We start from the raw sequence: 22331 nt of genomic DNA on the forward strand, positions 1-22331 counted from the left end.
TAATGATTTGGGCTCGCTTTGCAGCCACTGGACCTGAGGAGCTTACAGTCAATGAGTCGACCAGTATTCTAGAGTCAAACAAGAAGCCATCTTTGTCAGATGACATACAAGCCATGCAACAATGATCCCAAGCATACCAGCACCAGAATGGCTGAAAAAGGAAAGAAGCAAGGTGTTGCAATGGCCCAGTCAAAGATTGAAAGATTGAAAGGCTGCAGTGGCACCTTAAGAGAACTGTCCTTAAATAAAAGCCTGCAGACCTTAAAGAGCGGAAGCAGTATTAATATATCAGTCCCTAACAATGAAGTGAGAGACTGATAAAGTTGCACAGAAAACTGTTATTTCAACTTATTGGTGCTAAAAGCGGTTCTGCAACTAAATGTGATAATTAAGCCGGTTAAGGATTTGTTATAAAAATTTAAAACGGTCCCCTACTGTGAACCACCAGATGGTGGTAGAATAAATTACCTAAAATAATATGAAGTCTGCAATCAATTTCCCAACACACATCTTTATTAAGTAAATAAACATACAGCAAAAAATATAGAACCATGCATCAGACAGACAAACGTGACATTTAAACAACAGGCCTGTTATTCCTGGAACAGGGCTGGAGGTAGGACAGGACAGAACCACTTCAGCCTCGTCATTCAAGATCAAAACATTCTATAAATATAACAACAACTTAAACTAGATAAAAATATTCATATTGTAACAACTGTGTATGAAGTATCTCCTTTTCTACGTTGCGCCCACAACAAAAATACCATTTATATTCTCATTTCCTCTGCACAGTGGTTAAATGTAATTTCAAACCTTTTTCACTGCTAAGACCTAAACAGTCTACCAAATAAGAGTAAAAAAAAATGTCAGTGACCTGTATGGTGCAGTTTTAGCTTCACAAATATGACAATGTCAGAATATTTCAAACAGCCTTAAGCCGGTTCTCAGATGTGCGGGAGTGAGAGACGCATAGCTTTCGAAAATAAAATCTGTCAGTGATGACTTGAGGGCAAAGTTGAGCTTCCGTAAATTACCTTCTCTCTAGCGCTGTTCCTCTCGGCTCTGCAGAGCTACACAGACAGTAAGAAATCCTGGCGTGCATAGATGTTGGAACATTGTCATTTTGTACTCTTCTATACTGGAATAGCAAATGGTAGTATGATTGTTGGGCAGCAGGACAATCTCTCTGCAGTTGTTCATTTAACATAAGGCAGTATTTTATAATAAGGTCTTTGACACTTTCTATGTCTGTATATACACAAGCTTTGTCCATTTCACAGTGTTTACTGACCATGCTGGTTGAAAACAACACACTGACTGTACATGTTTGTGTTTAGTCACTCTTTACTACCTTTTCAGTGCACTTACCCATCCACCTTTTCTTGTGCATACGTTTCAGAACTTCCACCAAGGCCTGGACAATTTTCCAATTAACTCTCCCCTTAAAGTAGTAGAACCAACAGTGTCGTTTTGCTTTTGTGTATATAGTACCAAAAGTGTTAAAAGTTGGCACATCAGTAGAAATTTTTCAGAATTTCATGTCAGCAAAATCCAGTGATGATCAACATCGAAAAACGTGACTTAATCTGTCTCCTAAAACCTGTGTATGTATATATATTATCTGACAGGAAGAGCATACGCTGTAACAGTAGTGCATACATACAGTGACAATACAGCAGATATACAGTATGTACACAGTTGTTAGATGCTGTAAAGGAGACCTTTCTGTCCACTGGACAGGATTAAGGCAATTTCACAAGTGTCTTGGTTTTTACGGTAACCGCTGTGCAGTATGACTGCTGATGTCATCTTATTTTTGTACAAATATATGAAAAATTTCCAGTTGGGTAAAATGAATGACTTATACCTGCTGCTTTGTTTGAGTTATAGTACTGTGCAAAAGACATGAGCCACCCTTCTACTGACACCATTTCTGATTAGGCGTCAGTTTCCGGTGGATGGGTCAACGTAAAGCCCAGATGCATCTCCCAGGTCCCATGTAAGGTCTTTGGATTTTTTTTTTTGAAGTTGGTTCAATTGCTGTCAATGGGAATCATCTTGTTGATGCCAAAATACTATTTTTTTTTAATCTGTCAGACTGTGTTATCGTTAGCATTTTTCATAGACTTACCTGAAAAAATGGGAACAAATGATCTGTTTTTTGCAACAGGCCTCTAGTAACAGAGTGCCTGAAAATATAATTTAAAATTGGTTCTGTGCTAAGTTGTCTGTTATGTGTCGACACAACACTGCTTCATCCCTTTTGTGAGATGCTTTTTTATTATCATTGAATGATTCGGTGAGGTAAAATAACTGGACTGAAAATGAATGAAAAAAGCAACTAAATGTCCAAAGAAAAACTTTGGAAGACCTTCAGAAAACCTAGAAAACTATTACTCAAAACAACATTTAAAAAAAATAACAAGAAAGAGACAAAACATAAAAAAAGGTGGCTGGAGACTTTTGCACAATACTGTACGTCTGTGTAATAGGTTTTACTGAATGGGTACCTGGTTATATTTGTGTATTTCCTCTCATAATAATTATTTAAAAATATATTTGTATATTTTATAGCTGACAAATGTAGGCAATTTAGGGTTCTTATTAAGAAGTGTGGGATTACTCTATTAGCTATATAAATCTTGCTATGAAATATCATATGGCCTTGAAATAAATATATATTATTTAAATCTCTTATTTAGCCAGTTGGAGAATATTTCCTTCTGGTAAGGGTTGCCTACAGATAATGTCTCTTTGAAAAACAGTTTAGCTGGAAATGTTTTTTCCACCTTATTCATATGCATTACACAACATGCATTTGTGTAAGTGAAAGTAAATTGTTTTAACAGTTTGCAGTCAGCGCAGCCTGCCTAAACCTAATGGATAACCTCTCGCAAACATGCAGAATTAAGTCACCTCATTAAACACACTTCATTTTCAGCACTTGTATATATTAGAGCAAGAATTAATGATCTTTTGCTGGTTTTACTAACAGTACTTAAAAAAAGAGTGAATAGCACAGTATCTTTGTGTTGTAGAGAGAATGTGGTTTTATCCTGGTGCCTCTAAATATCGCCATCACTTAAACAAAAACATACTGACTAGCATGTCTCAGGTCGATAAATACACTGACGTACAATAGAGAAAAAGGTTGCAGACTGCGTGAAACGTGCCGTGGCTAAGATACATAAAACAACATCGGAACACCCCATCACACCAAGTATGTGTTTGCTGCAGGGAGAGATACAGAACAGTACAGAAAGTTAGGACTCGTTATCATCGTCATCATCATGCATAAAATAAAAATCGCTTTCTCCACTCAGTTCAGCAGCGTACCGTATAGCTGTGCCTTGGTCAAACTGTCCTTTCTCGTCAGTCCTGTACTGCCAAACTTTTGGTATCTTGCAGAAGTCTTCTTTGGGAGCGCGGGGCCGATGCTGAGAGCAGAGCTGGAGCTCGGGCGGGGCCGGACGCTCGGCCTGGGGGTGGGGTAGTGTTGAAGACTTGAGGCTTCAAGTGAGCTTTGGTGTAAGGAATCAGCCGAACTGTCTGCGCTCAGATTCACGTAGTCCTTCTTTGCGCTGCTTGCCGCTGTCGCTCCCCCGCTGCTCTCCTTGTCTTTAGAGCTCCCTGAGAGGAACAAACTGCTCTCAGAGTCCTGACTGTCATCCTTGGCTCTATACAGCACAGAAGTTTTCTCCTGCTTGCGATGCTCTTTTGGCTTGGGACTGCGGCTGGGAGAGGAGGAACTCATGGGAAAGCACTGCTCCAGCACCCGACTGTGGAAGACGTCGTCTCCTTCTTGGAAGCTGCTGTAGAGAGACCCTTTGACTTTACTGGAGGGGCCCATGGCAAAGTGGCGTTCAGAGAAACTGTATGGAGAAACCCGCCCTGTAATGTTGCGATAAGAAGATGAGAAGGTGTTGATGTCTTCCACGCTGAGCTGTCTCCAGCGGCTGCTCAGGTCATCCTCGGAGACCTGGACATCACCCTGGCTGTCAAGGGTTCCTCCATGAGCCTGGCCCAGTCCAATTGTAGACCCCATGCTGTGAGAGGAGGCCAGACGAGGAGTGCTGGAGTGGAATGGTTCACTGAAACATGACGCTGTCCTTGTGTAGGCTGGTGAGGGGCCCTTCTGGGGGCTCCTTTGGGTTGCCATGTGCTGGATGCTGTGGGACTTGGGGAAGCTTGATCTGTCTTTATCATAGGAGGAAATACTTTTGTGCTCATAGTCTCCACTACTACCTTCTCGCCAGTCCATGTAGAGACCCTGGTGGGAAGAAGATAAGGTGCTGCTGCCAGTGCGCCCACATCCTCCACTAACTCCTCCCTTTTCATCTGATGCAAGACTAAAACTGGAGTAGGAACTGGACACTGGGAGACTCCCAGTGCCGAACTCATCGTGGTGACGGAAGGAGGATGGGGGTTCATGGTGGGAAAAACTTCCAGAGTGGAAAGCATCTTCATCGGGGTTGCTGTCAACAGAGTTCTGAGCGTGAAGCTGAAGCAGGCCAGTGCCATGAAGGTCGACACTTTGTCTGCGCTCAGTGTCCTGCCATCGTTCAGGACAGTAGAGCGCCGTGTCGCTGCAGTACAGGTCAGATGTCTTATAAGAAAGGCGCCGGTTCAGATGATCAGTGCTTCCTGTTCCTGTCAGAAAGTCTCCATCCTGTGCCTGCGGGCTGGGTGAACGCGTTACAGGGCAACTGCTTCCAGGCTCTGGCTTTTCCAGGACCTTGGCAATTATGGCTGTGGGCACAGCGTCTGGATAATTTGAGTGACACATTGCCATGGTGACGCCACTACTCTGATTATGTTTTTCCATGAGGGAACTGATGCGTTCCTGGAAATCCAGTGGCAGCTGAGGCATGGAAGAGAAATACAAAGAGAGACAAAAGAAGCTGGATAAAGACAGGAAACTACAACCCAAAACAGCAAAACAAATGTTTTTGAAAAGTTGTGACAGTTGCTGAGCTTGTATTCAGCAAAGCTCTTTAAAAATGAATAAGTTCTTCAAGAGCCTTTTTAGCTGAATACTGAATGTATTTTTAAATGCCATTTCTTACTTTTCTGTAGGTCTAGGTGCAAAAATTCTCCTTTGATTTAGACCAGTATATGTGTCTCAGGGGGGAAATGTTTACATTCTCATTCATCCATGCATGGTAGTATTGAGGGCAACTGGTCGTTTTTTTAGGTTTCTGAAAACTTTTGCCTCTCATCCAAGAGGCTTCTTCAGTTCTATTACAACTAGTGGAGGATCCAAGGTATTTAACCACTAGCAGGGGCTGTACCCTTGGAAGTGGCCCTAAGGGTTGGTGACCAACTATTAGTCATAAAAGTCATCACATGAAATAAGGTGTGAAGAAATGCTTATGAAGTAAAACCTGGTACTCTCCACCAGCCATTTGATAAATGAAACCTCTTAAATGAGAGGTGAATGTCTTCATGAACCTAAAGAAGTCGAGTTGGAGGTAGATGCCCTGTCTGACCTGAATTCCTCTCCTGATAACACAAAGAAACTGTGCTACCTTTAATAACTTTCTAAACAACCTTTATTTAGTTATGTGTTACAGAGTCCACAACTTAATTATACAGACATAAGTATTTCTTCTTTCCTTCCTGCTTTCTTCCATCTGTTTCTCAGCCTGTCATCTTTCTCCTTTTCTTGCTGTGTCTCTCTCTCTCACACACACAGACAGACACATAATCTCTTTGATTGGCTCCAGTTTGAGAAAAATGTTCCTGTCAATTACAGACTGGCTCTTTGTGCCTATTAAAGCTGGTCAGGGTCAGCAGGAACTGTTCCCGACACACTGAGCTCTCTTTCTACTCATCCCTTTCTTTATCCTTTCATCTTTCTCCTCTTGCACCACTGCCTTCTCAACCAAAAGACTCTCATTCCCCCCATCTCTCTTTTTTTTCTTTTAGTGTGTCTTTTTATTTCTCTTTCTACCATCAAACAACATTGGTTCCACAGGGAAGGGCTTAGATTCAAATTAAACCAGTTCTCTGGGTCTCCAGCTGGGTATTGGAAAAAAATAGATAAAATTCTGACTTAGCTTTGTTAAGAAATAGAAGCTCGCCTCGGCATAAAATAACCTGCATCTTTTAAGTCGGGGCTATTTTTAGCAGCTGTTGACTCTCCCAGAGGGAATAGAGATGGAAAGTAGGTGAGGCTGTGGGGGGAGAGTGCAAGATAATATACAGTGTGTGCTCCAAGTAAGTCAGCTCAGCATTAGTTGCTATCTGAGGCAGATCTTAATTAACAGTCACATAGTTGTGCAGTGTTAAGCAACGTGACAGCGAACACATCTGCAGGTCTTCTTTTATTACAATAAGTGGATTAATAGCATATCGTGGAGCTGGTTACTTAAAAGACTAGAAATTCACCCCTTGTTCCTAAACTCCATATTTCCTGCTTCACAATGGAGATAAAACATTTCAAATTAAATGTTAGTTTTACTAGCAATAAGACACACTCCATAGCTTCTTTAGTTAATCTTGGTAAATCTGTTACATATCTAAACTGGGGGAAATAGTTAAACTTAGCACCAAAAAAAGTACATTTGTGTTTGGTCAATTATTTCTTTGTTGTAACAATGTTTCTTGGCAATAAATCTCACACTGTTGGAAATCCTGTTTATTTTTCCTTAAATGGTGCCGAGAAAAATGTGAGAAAAATGCAGACTTAAGTATACGGGCTTGTCTGGCCAACAGCTTATTCTACTATTGACTCTTTTTTTGAGCTTCTGGTACCCCAGGCGCTGACAATCAGGTGCCTGATTAGTGTCACCTGTGAACTACAACGGTCAGCTGTTTTCAGATTAGGAGTGAGTCCTAGTACCACCACCAAATTGAAGGTCAGGGTCCATATAACAGGGAGTGTCAGAGACCAGCTGCAAAGTGGGCGTCCCACAGCATTGTGTGACGATGCTGGTAATGAGTATGAGAAGGTTTTCCAAGCTGTTGTGTATGTGTGTGGTTCTTCCACAAGCTACTGAGGCCCCTATTTATTAAATTAATAAATTGTTAAATTGTCAGACCTCCAATCCAATAAGTGACGCCAAACAAAAGTCAGTAGCAGACTGACACTTTGTTAATGATTTGAAGCAGTCAGGATTTTCACTATTTTAAGTACACGCCTGTAAGGTCCGTCTGCTCAGGAAACACATGCACAGACCTTTCCTAAGTTTGTCAGTGTACATTTAAATTATTTTAAATGTGTTCTTTAGTGGATATTCTGTCTTTCTCTATTAGAATGAAAAAATAAATAAATAAATAAAACAATTTTATTATTTATTTTGTTTATATTTAGCAGCGGAGCAGGTAATTGGACAGTAGTTCTTTAGTTCCATTGGGCAAACTAAGCCCTTAGGTCTCTTATTTCTAGAAGAATCTCTTGGCTGACAAAATCCCCCAAAGCAGAATTTTTACTGTTTCCAGTCAGCTTAGATCAAAACATGTCTAAATGTTACTCTAAATATGCACAGCAGCTATAGTGCTTCAAAACTGAGGCCAATACTACATGCTCCAGTCACAAACATATTCCCCAGCTGATGCCATTTAGAAGAGTGCAAATGAAAGAGAAGGCAATGTTTGTGGATTGAAGTGTAGCACTAATTACCCTCACTAATGCAGTACAGTATTGCCTGTGTTAATGCATGCAATACTAATGTACTTCTGTGAAAGATTCCTAGATGATTCATGTTTTCTATAGAAAAACATACTTGGCATGCATATTTAAGTTTAACAGCCATATCTGAATCAGTTTCTGGCAGCTATATGCAATTAGTGTTATTGCATTGTGGCTACAGTGCTGCTGTTCAGCAAAGATTAGATGAGCTCCCTATTAGCCAGTGGACTCAATTTCCTGCCCTAAAGTCCTAAATGTGTTTGTTTAAAGAAAAGCATAAAACATCCCCTTTTCAGAGTTTTAACAAGCTGAATTCATTATTGCTCTATTTCATTTATATCAATGGGTTTTTAGTGATGCAAGTAGTCTGTAGGTAGTGCTTCACTTAATTATGAGCCCAGGTCTACAGATTTTTTTCCCTTTCTTTTGTGCCTCAGGTGTCATCACAAGCCAGCCTTTCATTCATTTATTATGCACAGCTAAGATGCACACAGATGGTACTTCAGACAGCAGACCTTCATCAGTCTGAGAGGAGAGGCCATGAGCGCTGTGGCTCCTTCTTATTGTGAAAACCACTCAAGAAGGCTTTTAATGGTACACCAACACAATATCATAAACTTTGCTTCATTAGAAGAAAAATACATTTAATTTCCTCTTTATTAGTACAAGTAAATGAAACCATCTCAAGCTTACTCGTGGCTGATGTAGTTATGTCCATTAGCCTCAGAGCTAATTTTTCAAGGGATCTTATATCTGTTTTCACTCTTATATGCTTTTCATACAAGTTTCACACAAGACAGATACAAACTTTATAAGATTTATATATATCTTTTCCATATGGGAAAACATCTTTGCTTAAATGGTCGGCGTCGAATTTTAAAGCTGAACTTTTTTTTTTTTTTTACTGCCGCACAAACCTAAACCTGCACTGATGTAGCTGCAGCAGGCAGTGCTGGTGAGCTCACCTCAGACATCTTATGTGCTCTGTAGTGAGACTTGGAGCACTGCAGCAGCTGGGCTGCCAGATTGCAGTCTTTCCTGTACAGGTCCTGAAAAAAAAGCAAAAAGATTATTCCCATTCACTTAAAACACACACACACACACACACACACACACACACACACACACACACACACACACACACACACACACACACACACACACACACACACACACAGGGTTTTCTTTGGCATCTTGATAACTAAAGCATGCTGTGAGTGTGGAGTGTTATGAGTTTAAACCATCCCTGAGTAAAACCTTTAATACGTTAGATTACAGCCTTCTAATTGTGCTTTATAATTATGGGAGATGTCTGAGGGGGGAATCAGGAGAGTGTGCAACAATACAGCTGAACATAAAAATATATGTTACCAAGAAGCATATATATGCATCTTGGTTACATAATTTCACTGGGTAGTTTGCAGAATCTTTACAATACCAGCAAACTTTTCTTTAGACATATCTGCCCTGTGCAGACTGTGCTAATTTTATTAGAGTTGTCTGAAACAGCACATTAACTTATCTGCACCTTCCAGCCAAGGAAGCAAGTACAGCATTATTCATCTCTTTACCCATGCTTTCTTTCTGAAAAGAATGGTTATTAAATCTTTGCTCAAATTTCAGAGCACCGTGAGGGTGGTCTACTGGCACAACAGATGCCTGGTTTCATTGTTTTCTTCGTTTACTGTGCATGCATGTGTTAGTGTGGGCGGTTAACTGGTTTTAGAAGGTTTTCTTTTCGTCTCCCTCCTCTGTTAAACCTGTCCACTTATAAAGGTCAGTTCATGCTGCACTGTAGCTTTCCTGTTTCTCTTTAATAGCACAACCCTGACATTTTCCCCCCATAACATCAAAGCCCTCTCTTTGACAGTCTCAACTCCCCCACCAGTTAACAGTGGCTGCTTTTTGAATCTTTTTTTCCCCTGTTTTGGTGAAAAGAGACATTTGAAGTCCCTGTAGTTTTTCGGGACAGTTCAAATAGACCTTTGAGACCTTTGGTGATGTCTTAGTTAATATGAACTGTGTGGTGTGTCTCTCCTGGGAGTGCCAGCTGACAGCTTTGTTGCTCCAGCTGGTTGTGAGGCAGACTTTGTGATGTCTTATGATCAGTTCTTTATGTACACTATATTAATAATCTCTGAATGTGTGAATTGAGTAGATTCTTTCCTTCAAGTTGTTGTGAAATTAGAGCCATTTACTTTCACAGTCATTATCTTTGTAGGTAATTTATTACATTTGAACAGTCTTTGGGGATCATCAACATCTTGATGCCCTCTTTTGCCTGTCAATGTGTAGGATATGTAACAACTTCTACAGTACTGTGCAAAAGTCTTGAGCCCCGCCTTATTTCTTTATGCTTTGCTTCTTAATAGACACACCTTTTTGTAATGTTTAAAGTGGTCCTGAAGTGTACTTCTCCAGGTTTCCTGAAGGTCTTTCAATTTTAGAAGAATATTTTTTGTTTTTTTAAGTCACTTGACACTGACCTATGAAGCATTCAAGCATAAAATACCCTAAGACAAGCCTAAGGCCTCAGTTCCTAATTTATAATTCAAGGGACAAACCAGCATTGTTTGCACATAACAGACAACTTAGTGTATTTGGACACTTTACTAGCAGCCTATTGCAAAAATACATAATTTGTTTCTATTTCTGTAGTTGGCTCTTTCAAAAATGCCAAGAGATAACACAGCTTGACACATAAATGATATTTTTACACCAACCACCAACCAAAAACCCTATCCACTGCAGATGAACAGGATCATGTCCTTAAATACCATGTATTTACCATGCTCGTGTATGTACCATGTACTATGTTAAAGCCTGTTAGAATTGTGAAAACTCAAGTTTTTGCCTTATACTGTATTTCCATGTATGTTTGTACATTTTTTAATAAACTGCTGGACCTGTTTTCCATTTTCCTTGCAAAATATCAAGACATGAGGGGTAATTCAGGACAATTGCAAACTGCTGTAGATTAAACGGCTTCATCAGTTAAGTGTAAAGCAAACACACAATTCATTTGTAGTGTGTTTTGTGGCAGTGGGTCTCAGGCACTGTGACCCACTGACACAACTGTGAGGTTTTATTTTATTTCTTTGTGTTTTGAGCAGAAAATTTGACAGTTGATCTCCAGAGGAAATGTCTGCCTCACGGCTGGCACTGCTGGGACAAATTCTGAAACCTACTCAAAATGAACCTCGTCTCTAATCACCTCCGCTGGATGTTGGAGGGGAGGATTGTAAGAGGGCTCTATAGCTCAGAAGTGCTAAAAATTTGCCATAGAGCGGTAAGAGAAAATCTAACTCATCCTAGAGCCCCTCCACAAGAAAAAAACAGTAAAATCACTTCAAAGAAAAGCGAGGCACCAAATTTCCACATGCCGTTGAGCTCAGGTCTATGCAGCTGTGGATTCAACCTCTGCCAGCCCCGAGGATGCCCATTGATTTCAGTTCTATCACTATAAAACATCCAGTGGCTTAGAGTTAATTCCTCTATCTGCTGTGACACCTTGAAGCACAAATATTGAGGATGTTGCAGAAATACAGTGAGTGTGACTTCCAGTTTGACATGAGGAAGTGCTCTCCTCAGAAAGAGTTGATTTTTATCTTCCAAAACCAACTGTTGTTTTGGTGCTAACAAGGCACCAAGTAAGTAAGGAATGAAGGCAGCTGCCCCAGGGCATCAAGTCTCTGTGCCCTGGATTTCCTGGGCTACTGTGCCTGCAGGCAAAATATAATCTGGGCAAGCAATCATACCAAAAAGTTCAGAAACTGTCCAAATAACCTAGCTTCAGGTATATTCCCAGTGCTGACAAGAGGTGTTATGGGGAACTTACATTATATAGATGGAGTAGCTTTAAGTACTCACATTGTCCTCTCTGAGTTTATTAATGGTGATCTTCGCCTCCATGAGATGATTGTTGAGAACAATGATTTCCCGGCTGAGGGCTCTCTTTTCCTCCTCGTGGTGCTGTGACTAGAGTGTAAGAGAAAGAATGGACAAGTTAAAAGAGAAACTGGAGAAAAACAGAAGGAAAAAACCCCAAGGATGACAGAGTGGATGATAAGATGAGGGGCAGGAAGTGAGGGTTAGAGAAAAGAGATAACGAAAGAGATGAGAGAACCAAAGTTGGAGGAGCAACAGAGGTAAAACAAGATTATAAAGGAGCACAAGAAAAATGAAAGGGGGAAAGTCATAAGTCACTGTCAGCGTGAAGCTGGGGCTAGCACCAGGACTTAATTAAAAGAAGATTACACTTGCCAGAGCTCATATCATATCAATTACTCTGGGAGTAAGAGAAAGAAGCATGGAGGGGAAGCGAGCGAAAGATGAGAAAAATAAAGTGGGTGCAAGAAAGACAAATGAAACACTCCATTTCCAGTGATTACTGTCAAAGAAGTGCAAAATGACCTGTAGTGACATTTGAACCACACTAACAGCCGAGTTTAATGATGGCTTCTATGTCTCTCTCTCTCTTTGTGTCTGTCCAGTCAGCTCAGCAGCTGTTGGCCACTTAATCCACCAGCTTGCCACAGATATCACCCCTAATGATTTTGGTGGCCTGATCGCTCATCTAATATAATCGAAATTCCTTTATTTGCACGTCTAAACTGTAAAAATAGGAAATAATTCATTCTTGCTAAATTGGCGTGTGACAATCATTATTCTCAGCCAACAGGCCAGTCGTAACAACGCCATGATCTTTTATAAAGATTATGACCTGTGTGAGAGTATCGTGGGATCAGGTTCTTTAGCTCCACAAACTAAATGCATCTCATAACAAACAATGATTCTGGCATGCAGTTAAGACTTCAGCCTCCAGGGGGCAGTATAGGGTTCTTTTGGCTTAGAAATTATGTTTTGTTTTTCTTATTCACATGTGTCACACTGGCATACACACATACACAAAGTTGTAACTGTGAAACCTGTCACACAGCACCAGCTGTCAAATGATACACTCACTTGGCCTCCCACCCTTTTTTCCCTCCCTCCTTCTAATCTCCCAATGGTGGTGATTGTTTTGAAATACAGAGGTGCAGCGCCAATCTAATAGGTGGCAATTAATGTCAGTTTAAGCAATAGAGCAGCATTGATATTCAAATCCAATTCTGTTACGGTCTCATTAATCAGCTGTCGAGACAAGCGCCTCCCCGCTGTTCTTTCTCCAGCTCATTGCTCCTGCCTCCAGCTCGTTCTCACTATGTGGATGACCACATTAGGTACATTTTTAAGCTCAGATATTTAATTTGTCGCTTTCCTTTCTTTGTTAAAGTGATGTTGTGTTGGCTCAGAGACAATCTCCAGCTCAGATGTTAATATGACTGGTGTTGTGGTTTTACACATGGCTGCTTTTTATTTTTTATTTTAAGAGTGACTCTGGACTTTAAAAACTGCACAATCGGCCTCATTTTGCAATACGTGACTTTTTAATGCGACTTTTTTTTTGCTGTTTTCCAGCTGTGCAACAAGCTGCAAGCAACTTTAGTAATCAGCTGGAGTTGTGTGTGTGCACCCCCAGTGAAAGCTCTGGCATTTACTAAGTTTGGTTTAGACTCCACCAGCTACTAGTGCCTGACTCCATCTGTGCTCCCTGTAATGTTGCGCTTTGGGCATGTAGAATAGAAGGTGTTTATCAGAAGGCCTTTTCATTGAATTCAGCTGCCTAATGCATTTGTAAATTATGACGACTAGAGCAGCAAAGTAGAGATAAAAGGCAGCAGCCACACTGTGGGAAGCTTTATAGTTAAGTGATAATTCTGTGTGTGCGTGTTTATCACTTGTACATCAGTAATTTGATTCAGTGTTAGTACAGAAATATTGATTAGTGCATCTTTCAAACCCGTCTAATCGATTGACCGGAGGCTCGAGTGTATCTGCACTGTGATAAATGTTGTAATAAAGAGTAGAAAAAATGAATCAGCGCAGCTTTAATGTTAGTTAGAATTCAAGCCTGTTTCATTTACTACATATAACCCAATAGAACAGGAACACAGCCGCTATCATCGGCATTAAAAGGCATCTTTAATTTGCGATTCTTCTTAATGATCTTTGGGTCTTCTATTGCATTTTTGCTGAAAATTATAGGAAAACAGGGCACAGAGTCTGCTTAGAGACAAAAGAGACAGAGGGCATTCTTAACTGTATAGTCATCATTGATCTTGTGCTGTATTTTAGAGAGAAGAGGAAAATGGGTTTTTATTTTCAGAGTTCTAGCCAGCAGAATTTCAGCTGTGCACATTGATTTTTGCTATCTCCAGCAGTCACTTTGTGTTGGATACACATGGCGTTCTTATCTATTGGTACCACACAAACAAGGAAACTGCATCAAGGAGAATTAATATGCATATTCTGACAATCTTATCTTATTGATTGACCCAGAGGAGTAGGGAAGATATTGTTTCCCACCCTAATGCATTGCACAGAATTAAAGCATCTCTTTTTGTCTTTCAAGTTTCTTCCAATCATTCACAGGAATGGTTGACCATTAGTGGTCAAGTTTAAGGGTTTGTTCAGACGTCATCTTAAATGACTCCTTTAACAAAGTTATCTCCTCTCCCAGTTGGATACGTAATGGAACAAATCAAAAACTAAACTCACGGGGCACGCTTCAATTATTGATCAGGTGAATTGAGTGCACAGTGTATAAAATGAGGAAAAAGTGTTTTTCTAAGACACCCCGGTTTGTTTTATGTATTCTGCTGGAGATTCTGTCTCTTCGCTGGGCAACAAATGAAGCCTGAGTCCCATGAGATGCAATTACTGAGGACTTCGGTTCACAGAGGAGAGCAGAAAACTCTGCTCCATTTTAAATACATCCTTATTTTAAGAGGGAAAAGGAAAGAAACAAAGTAGATTTCTAACCTCATTAAAGAGGATTTTGAAATCAAGACACCAAAGATAACCACCACCCTGCTAAAAGCAGATTCTGTATGTAGCGAACACTTATAGGTAGAAGGAGATCTAAGAAGTTGTTCAATGGATACAATTAAAGCAGAAGTAAATCTCTGGGTGATCCAAATTGATTATGTTAAGATGAACTTGCCATGTGAAACAAACAATATTTATAGGAGGAAATAAGCCTCAATTTCAGTCAGCATTTCAAAGACAAGGAGTTATTTTTAAATTGTTTCCTGTAGAACTGAAAAACCACCTAGCTTGGCGTATGTGGGTAATCCATCATGATACAAATTTACTTGACTATATTTTGGAAGTGTTCCAGGTGATGTGGAGGGGGATTTGTGGGCTACACTGCTGGGAAATCAAACCTTACCTATTATAAGAAAATACAGTGTACATAGAAAAACTAAAAATCCCTCCATGCAATTTCTTCCACTTATCCAATTCAGGGTTACGTTGGGCCGGAGCCCAGAGACCACCAATCATGCTCACATTCGTACCTACAGCCAATTTAGAATCACCAATTAATTAATGTGCATTGTGCATGTCTTTGGACCGTGGGAGAAAACTGGAATACCCGGAGAAAACATACAAAACTCCATACAGAAGGCTCCAGCCAACCGGTGGAGTCTAACCCAGCGGATTCTTGCTCTGAAGAAACCACTGTGCCACCCAATATGTAATAAAAATGTGCTGAAAATACTTCAAAAATTCAGGACCTGTATCCTGAAACTGTATCTGCTGAAAAATAGATGTGTTTTAGAACACAGGAGCTTTATTGCTAAGATGAATGAGTCTTATTCTTATCATTTTATTTTACTGTCCATTCTGTGCTTCTCTCTTCCAGAATCAGTAGTAAATGGTGAAATGCATCAAAACTGTCTGGTTTCACTTTGATGCTGCTCTCCTACATGTAATTTTCACATTTTATTCAAGAGTTATGATTAATGGCTGTGGTGTTAATGGCACTAATTAGTGCACTGCAGACAGAGCATGGCTCTGCTCCCTGAAGGGCACAGAGTAACCCATACAGGCAGGTATAACACTCAGAATCGACATGCTTTCTCAACCACCAGGACTATTATTCATCTGCTTCCTTTTACATGGTGAAACGTAATATTAATAATAATAGAAAGAAATCTCTCTAAATCAGGCATCTGTATGCACTGATCTTAAAAGAGATCACACTACACACCTTTTTGAAAAGTGTGACTCAATTTACACCATGAAGCACAGAAAATAACCAACCTTAAAAACTCTGTGATGGTTAGCTGACTGACTATCAACTACGTGACACCTCACAGTCATGTCTCCTCCAGCAGATTTCTGCTAACATCTTTGTCATGATGTTGATTAGTTATGGCATGTAGCACAAAGTTTTATTGTAGGGAAAAAAACTGCAAGGAGAGTAATTTGAAAGTCAGTACTGATAAAGTAGAATGTGGAGGTCCCAAAAGAGCGAGAAACCGTTTGTCAGCAAATAAGTTGGGGTGCAGATTGTGAAGTGCTATACAGAGTCACATAAACTGGGCTGGACTGAGTGATAAACTGAGAGCTCAAAAGGTGGAGTGGTGAGAGAAATACTGAAGTATAAGTATTAAACTAGTGGCATCAAAATATATTGTTTTAAGTACCACAAGTAGAAGAACCCATAAGCATTACCACCTATTTTGTTTTAATGTTATACCGTAATTGTCTTAATAGCTGGTCATTTTCAACTCAAGACTGATAAAATTGTGGTCCCCACTGGTCCCTTTATTAAGTACACCTTGGACCCTGTTTGCCTTCAGATTAGCTTTTTCTTCTTCATGGCATAGAGTCAACAAGGTGATGGAAACATTCATCAGAGATATTGGTCCACGGTGACACGACAGCATCATAACCTGTGATGTGAACCTCTCGTTCCACCGCATCCCGTTCAGATGACAGATGACTGTGAACTCATTGTCATGTTCAAGAAACCAGTCTGAGATTATTCAAGCCTTGTGACATGGCATGCTATCTTCTTGGAAGCAGCCATCAGATGAAAGGTACACTGTGGTCATAAAGTGGATTTTGCAATATTTGCCTCTGAGATGTAATGAAGTAGAAATATTTACATCCTGCAGTGAGAAAAACCGAGACTGAGGTGATAAACAACGCACTGATAGAAAGCAATTATGGTTTAATGTTTTTACCTTTAGATTACTTATTATTTTAGTTGCTTTTACTTCCTGTAAAACTGAAGCTTTAATGCTCTGGTTGTTAACTGATCATAATAGAATGTGAATATAGTAAACGGTGGCTTTTTTATGTAAGTATTTATTTATTTAAGTCAAACTACAAAAGACCTTTTTGTTTTGGGATGACAGTTACAGATGAAGAAGATGTAATCTCTGTTAGGAGTAAGACCTCAATTTCCTGTCAGTTTGTCAACGGAGAAAAGAGAAACAAGACTTTCAGCACTACGGAGAGCTCCTTAACAATTCCAGCACTATAATCCAGGATCATCCAACCAAATAAATAAAAGAAAAAGTACTCCACTTAAATAATATATATCATATAAAAACCTATATAAAAGCCTATTATCCAGTTATAAGTACTGGCAGTATTTTGAAGTCTACATTTCTTGTAGTTATTGTTTGTTCAGTATTTAGTCTGAATTTTAAAACTTTCCTCTGTTCTGAAGTCTGAGGGATATTTTGGGTAACACAGGCAAAAGCTTACTTGACTAACAATTGTATGCAAATATGTATTTTCTGCTTGCACCAGCACTGTCTGGGAGAGCCTCAAAGATTAATTTGAATTCCTACTAAACAGTCTAACAGTCACCAAGCTATAACTCATCTAATGCGAGGACTGTCAAAGCTATATTTCAGCAATGTCCTTCTTGATCCACACTGGCTACAACTACTGAGCACAGCTATACCAATGTCATCACAGCCTACAACTTGCCAGTTCTTCCAGGTGTTAATCACTTGCTTTGCTCTTTATGAATTAGTTTTAGTCATCATTGTTTTTCAGTTGACCTTGCCATTTCAGGCTTCTCAGAACTTTTAATTACGTGTCTGATCTGACTGGAACTGCTTTTGTCACTGCCTGCCTGGTCTGTCTTCTACAAAGGAATATATTCCCCCCTTGAAATGCCATTGCATGACATGACATCAAAAGAAATAGCAATCCCAATAGGCCCTGTCTCAGAAAAAAAAAATCCCAATACTGTCTCCTGCCATGAAGACCGATTTGCTACACCAAGGCCCTCTGCTTGAAAGACAATGCCTTTGAAAAGAGTTTCACATGAGCAGAATGCATTGATGTGTGTGACTGTATGATGGAAACACACTGAAGGCATTTATGCTGTTCATGGCAGAAGTGTGACAAAGCAATAACTATTAGATCCAAACATCAGCAGTAATAGACTGCATATCATGTGGGACAGATGTTGGTGTAAGTGGCTATCTACTGAATATACAGCACTGTATTTCATGATTGCTCTGATTTATTACAGTTTTCACATCTCACTGATCCACTACCACGCATGACTAAACCTCCATTATCTGCCACAACCAATACCATTCACTGTAGCTTCTGCTTATTATAATCATTAAAAACAAATATGTTGTTGTTTGGCTATTTCTGCATATCTGCTAACATACCACTGGCCACATATTAAATAGGCGTAAACACGAGATGCCTTTTTTGGGGGGAAATTACAATACTGTGCAAAAGTCTTAATCCACCTCTCATTTCTTTAATGTTTGCTGAGAAAATGGAAAATAAATGCAGTGATTCATTGAAACATATTGAAATACAACATTGAAATGCAGCCTCATAATTCCATCACTTTTGACAACACACCAGGAACCACTGACTGAAATGCAGACCCAAACCCTGAAATAGTCTCCACCTTGTTTTATATCTATAAAACAAGGTGGAGACTATTTCATGGTTTGGCTGTAAACACTCAAAAATACATATTGAGAACCATTTGATTAAAAAAAAAAATAGGATTCATAATTTTCAGATTTCCAGTCCAGTAGTCCAGTTTTTGTTTTTTTTGGGTTTTTTTGCAATTTTGCATAACTCAGCATTTTATCCATGTTTCCCTTCCTTTAAGAATGGTTTCTTTACAGCCATCCTTCCACTGAGACCAGTTCTAACGAGGCTTTGGTGAACAGAAGGTGGATCACCTGAAGGTGAATCCAGGACTTGACTTTTAGATACTGTTCATCTGTAGGAGATAATTGTTATTTTGACAGCTTCTTCTCTTGTCCTTTATGTTTCCGAAAGTTACTTCAAATTTTTGAAGTACACCATGAAGTACACAGCACACCATGTTTTTGGTGTGCCTGTTTGGGAATCACCTTGTTGGTGGAAAAAGCATTATTTTATTGATGTCTTCTTTTTGTAGAGACAAATATTAAAATAGGAACAAATTCAGTGTTTATGTGCAGCCAGTATTCACAGAACAACTTTGAATGCCCTTCAGAAAGCCTGGAAAACTAGTGCTGCAGACCACTTTTGGCTCCTTGGAAGCAAAACAGAAAGAAGAGAGGTGTGGATCAAAACTTTCACATTACCCTTCACTTGAAGGAAAGCGAGATGTAATGACATTTAACATAAAAAGTCCTGGTCAAACATAGATCACAGAGATTTTATAGAGCTAATTAAGCTAATGAGTCTCTTCAAGTCACTGTCTTTTACAGTTAGCTAGATCAAGGAAGTCTGGATAGACTCAGGGGTTTTCTAGTGGCTTTTATGAAGTGCTTTATTGCCATGGAAGAAATGACCTCTTGATGTCAAGTTGAAATCATTTCCAGATGCTGACAGCAAAAAGTGACAGTTTGTTTGTTGTTAACCAGCTACTGAAGTAAGTTAGAATATTTTTTCTTCTGATGTTTCCAAGGTGTATAAAATGAACTTTCAAGCTCATCATGTCAGGAATGCCAACTCTTTAAAAATCTCAGAAAATTTGAACATTTCCAAATCCAACACAACTGGATGACATTACTTCATATGTAATTGGAGAATCTGTTACATGATCAAAAGCATCAAAGCAAGTTGATCTTACAATGAGACTCCAACAGCCTCATAACAACTGAAAGAAAACGGACAAGTTAAGTGCGAGATGAAAAGCAGCTGACTATAGAAATACATTTTTATCTCCCTATTTCATCCGCCGAGGCTCGATAACCTTGTTGCTACTTCTCTAATAATTACACAGAATCTTCTTCTATCAGTGAGTGTGCTGCACAGACAAGCCAAATGGATCAAACCTTTGATGAGATAACAATCCAGGCTAATCAAGATACTGTAAGTCTGTCATAAGACAGGCTTTGCTGTAGAGCTGGCTCATCTTTTTCACTGATTCTGGCTTTTAAGTCCTAAAGCTGAGGCTGGGAAAATACTTGGGAAACCTCTCAACCTGATGCGATTGGACAGCTGCTGCTGAGGTGACTAGCACAGCAGTTAGCTGTAATAGTTTTCTAACAGGGTTGCGAGGCAGCTAAGACCAATTACTTTGGACATTGATTGCTCTCCCTGTCTTTGATCATGTAATTGCTTTGAGTGAGATGAGAGTGGTTCTGCTGCTGAACAGGTGTGTTGAAATCGATTGCAGCAGATTTCTCATTTCTTAGACGAGAGACACAGAATGGCGAGCGTAAATGTCATCATCATTCATAAATTATCTGGTTGTATAAGATCACACTGTAGTTTATTGTTGCTACTTATTATGATCACTGCATTTGAAGATCTGAAGTCCTTGCATCTTGTGTTTCTATACAGGCTGCTGATCATGACTCCAAACATTTAATAGAGTCATTGATTTACATTTGAACACATGGGTGTGGATAATATTACACTTAGTTTAGACTGTACAGCTACAGACACAAAAAATCTGCATTTGCATTCATACTTTCTGTTGACTGGCATTAGGGAAACATCAAAAACAACGTCAGACAATAGCTTTATCAAGTTTTTTGACACATTCACCTGGAAACTTTAAATTATATTTGGAGCTGAAACAAAAGTCTTGAACCACCCCCTCATTTCTTTACATTTGGCTTCCAAAGAGTCAGACTTTCTTGTAATATTTTACAGTGGTGGATGAGTAGTTCTCCAGGATTTCTGAAGGTCTTTTAGAATTTTTATTCAGACATTGGCTACGTTATCACTCATTTTCAGTCCAGTCCTTGTACCAGACCATATTCAAACAATAGTTATTTGTGTGTTAAATCACTGGTCTACGATCATCACACCTTGACAGACCTAAAATATCATCATCAGTTTTACAGCCCTTGAACTGACAAAAGTAAAGACATCACCCACAGCCTGCCATGTCACAGAAAAGTAAGATGGTTAAGTCAATGAGCTGTGCCTTTGACTGAGCCATTTGCATTTCTTTGTAATGACAGTAGACTGACTGACTGAATGTCAAAGAACAGGGACATGTTGTTGACATTCTGCTTGTTTTTCTTAAGCTATTATTTGCTAGGTGGTTTAATATATGTGTGTTTTCAGAACGTACACTTAACACTGAATGAAAGGGAACAGTTTTGAGTTAAAAAATACTTTAATTGATTCAGATAATGTGAGACAACAGGACTGTATGTGGCTTGTGAACCTAATGACTAAATCTCGTGGTCTATACTTCACAGAACTGTGACTCTGAGTGTGTTTTTCTTAGGCTGAATTAATTTGGGATAAATCTTCTGCTGTGCCAAACTGATGAAAAAAGACAATTTCTCCAAAAATAAAATAAAGAAGAAATGAAACTGATTATCATAAAGCAACAATAATGTTATATTGTCAAATATATTGTGGCATTTCTACACCAGGGAACAATATAATAAAATTAAAAGAAACAAATCTAACAGGAGTTGCACTAGACAAAAAACAAACCAACAAACAAACAAACCAGCAGCGCAATTGGAACCTTGTTTGTTGTTAGACAACATTATAATATTTGGACTGATCTAACTGAAAAGACAAGAAATTGTTAAGGATACAAAGCTGAAGCCTCAGGAAACAGATACTGGTAAACACATCTCTGCTGCTGTCTTTCTACAACTCTAATCTATGACAGGAAGAAGAAATTCTGAAAACCCCCCAAACTATAAGTAATGGTCTCCTGGTAACAGGACTTGATGCTCTCAAGGAGAGGATTCCAGGTCAAGCTTTGGGTCAAAACCTGCTTACTGCGTACATGTGTGTATACAAGTATGTGGTTGAGCTCACAAATCCCCATCACTGTCATACATCTTTTATGAGAGTCTTAGGGAGACCGCTGTGGTACTTACATACACCATTAGGATTCTGCACTTCGTGCTAATATCAATACAAACAGGCACAGCGGTCAGGAAATGTGAAAGCTCAGAGGGAGAGAAAGAGAGAGGCTGAAAATGTAGTTATGCAGCCTGAAGGTCGAACAAGCCCATTTATATTTATAGCTCAAAAAAAAATATGCACATCCTTTACTTAAGTCACAGTAGAAATACCAGAAAATGGACATTTATCTGCTGCAAGTTAATGTTCTGTTATTGCATTTCATTTGGTGGATTACACAGTAATTACTGATGCATTAATATGTCAGCGGTCGTTACATGTTGCTAGTTGATGGAAAAAACAAAAATACTCTTGATCTTTAACAGAGTGTCGTATTTTATGAATGGATAACCGTGTTTAAACCTTTACTCCAACTTTCTTTTATTATGGGTGGGCAAATATTTTACATAAACACTGAAATTACCAAAATATGTTTTTGAAAACATGAAAATATTAGGGTGAGAAGCATTGTGAAAGGCAGGGAAGGGGA

General features: G+C 39.3%; 1 protein-coding gene across 3 annotated transcripts in view; it reads right to left on the reverse strand.

Moving 5' to 3' along the window:
• Positions 1 to 491: 491 nt before the first annotated feature.
• Positions 492 to 22331, reverse strand: part of begain (brain-enriched guanylate kinase-associated) — a 61984-nt gene continuing 40144 nt past the window's right edge. For all 3 annotated transcript variants that reach the window (XM_004540454.3, XM_076877359.1, XM_004540455.3), the window contains 3 exons: positions 11507 to 11614; positions 8602 to 8685; positions 492 to 4864 (listed from right to left, as the gene is read on the reverse strand). In XM_004540454.3, coding sequence (XP_004540511.2) covers positions 3323 to 4864; positions 8602 to 8685; positions 11507 to 11614 — 1734 coding nt within the window. In that variant the 3' untranslated portion in view covers positions 492 to 3322. The remainder of the gene's footprint in view (positions 4865 to 8601; positions 8686 to 11506; positions 11615 to 22331) is intronic.

The sequence above is a fragment of the Maylandia zebra genome, linkage group LG19 (assembly GCF_041146795.1).
Source record: "Maylandia zebra isolate NMK-2024a linkage group LG19, Mzebra_GT3a, whole genome shotgun sequence".
NCBI lineage: Eukaryota > Metazoa > Chordata > Actinopteri > Cichliformes > Cichlidae > Maylandia > Maylandia zebra.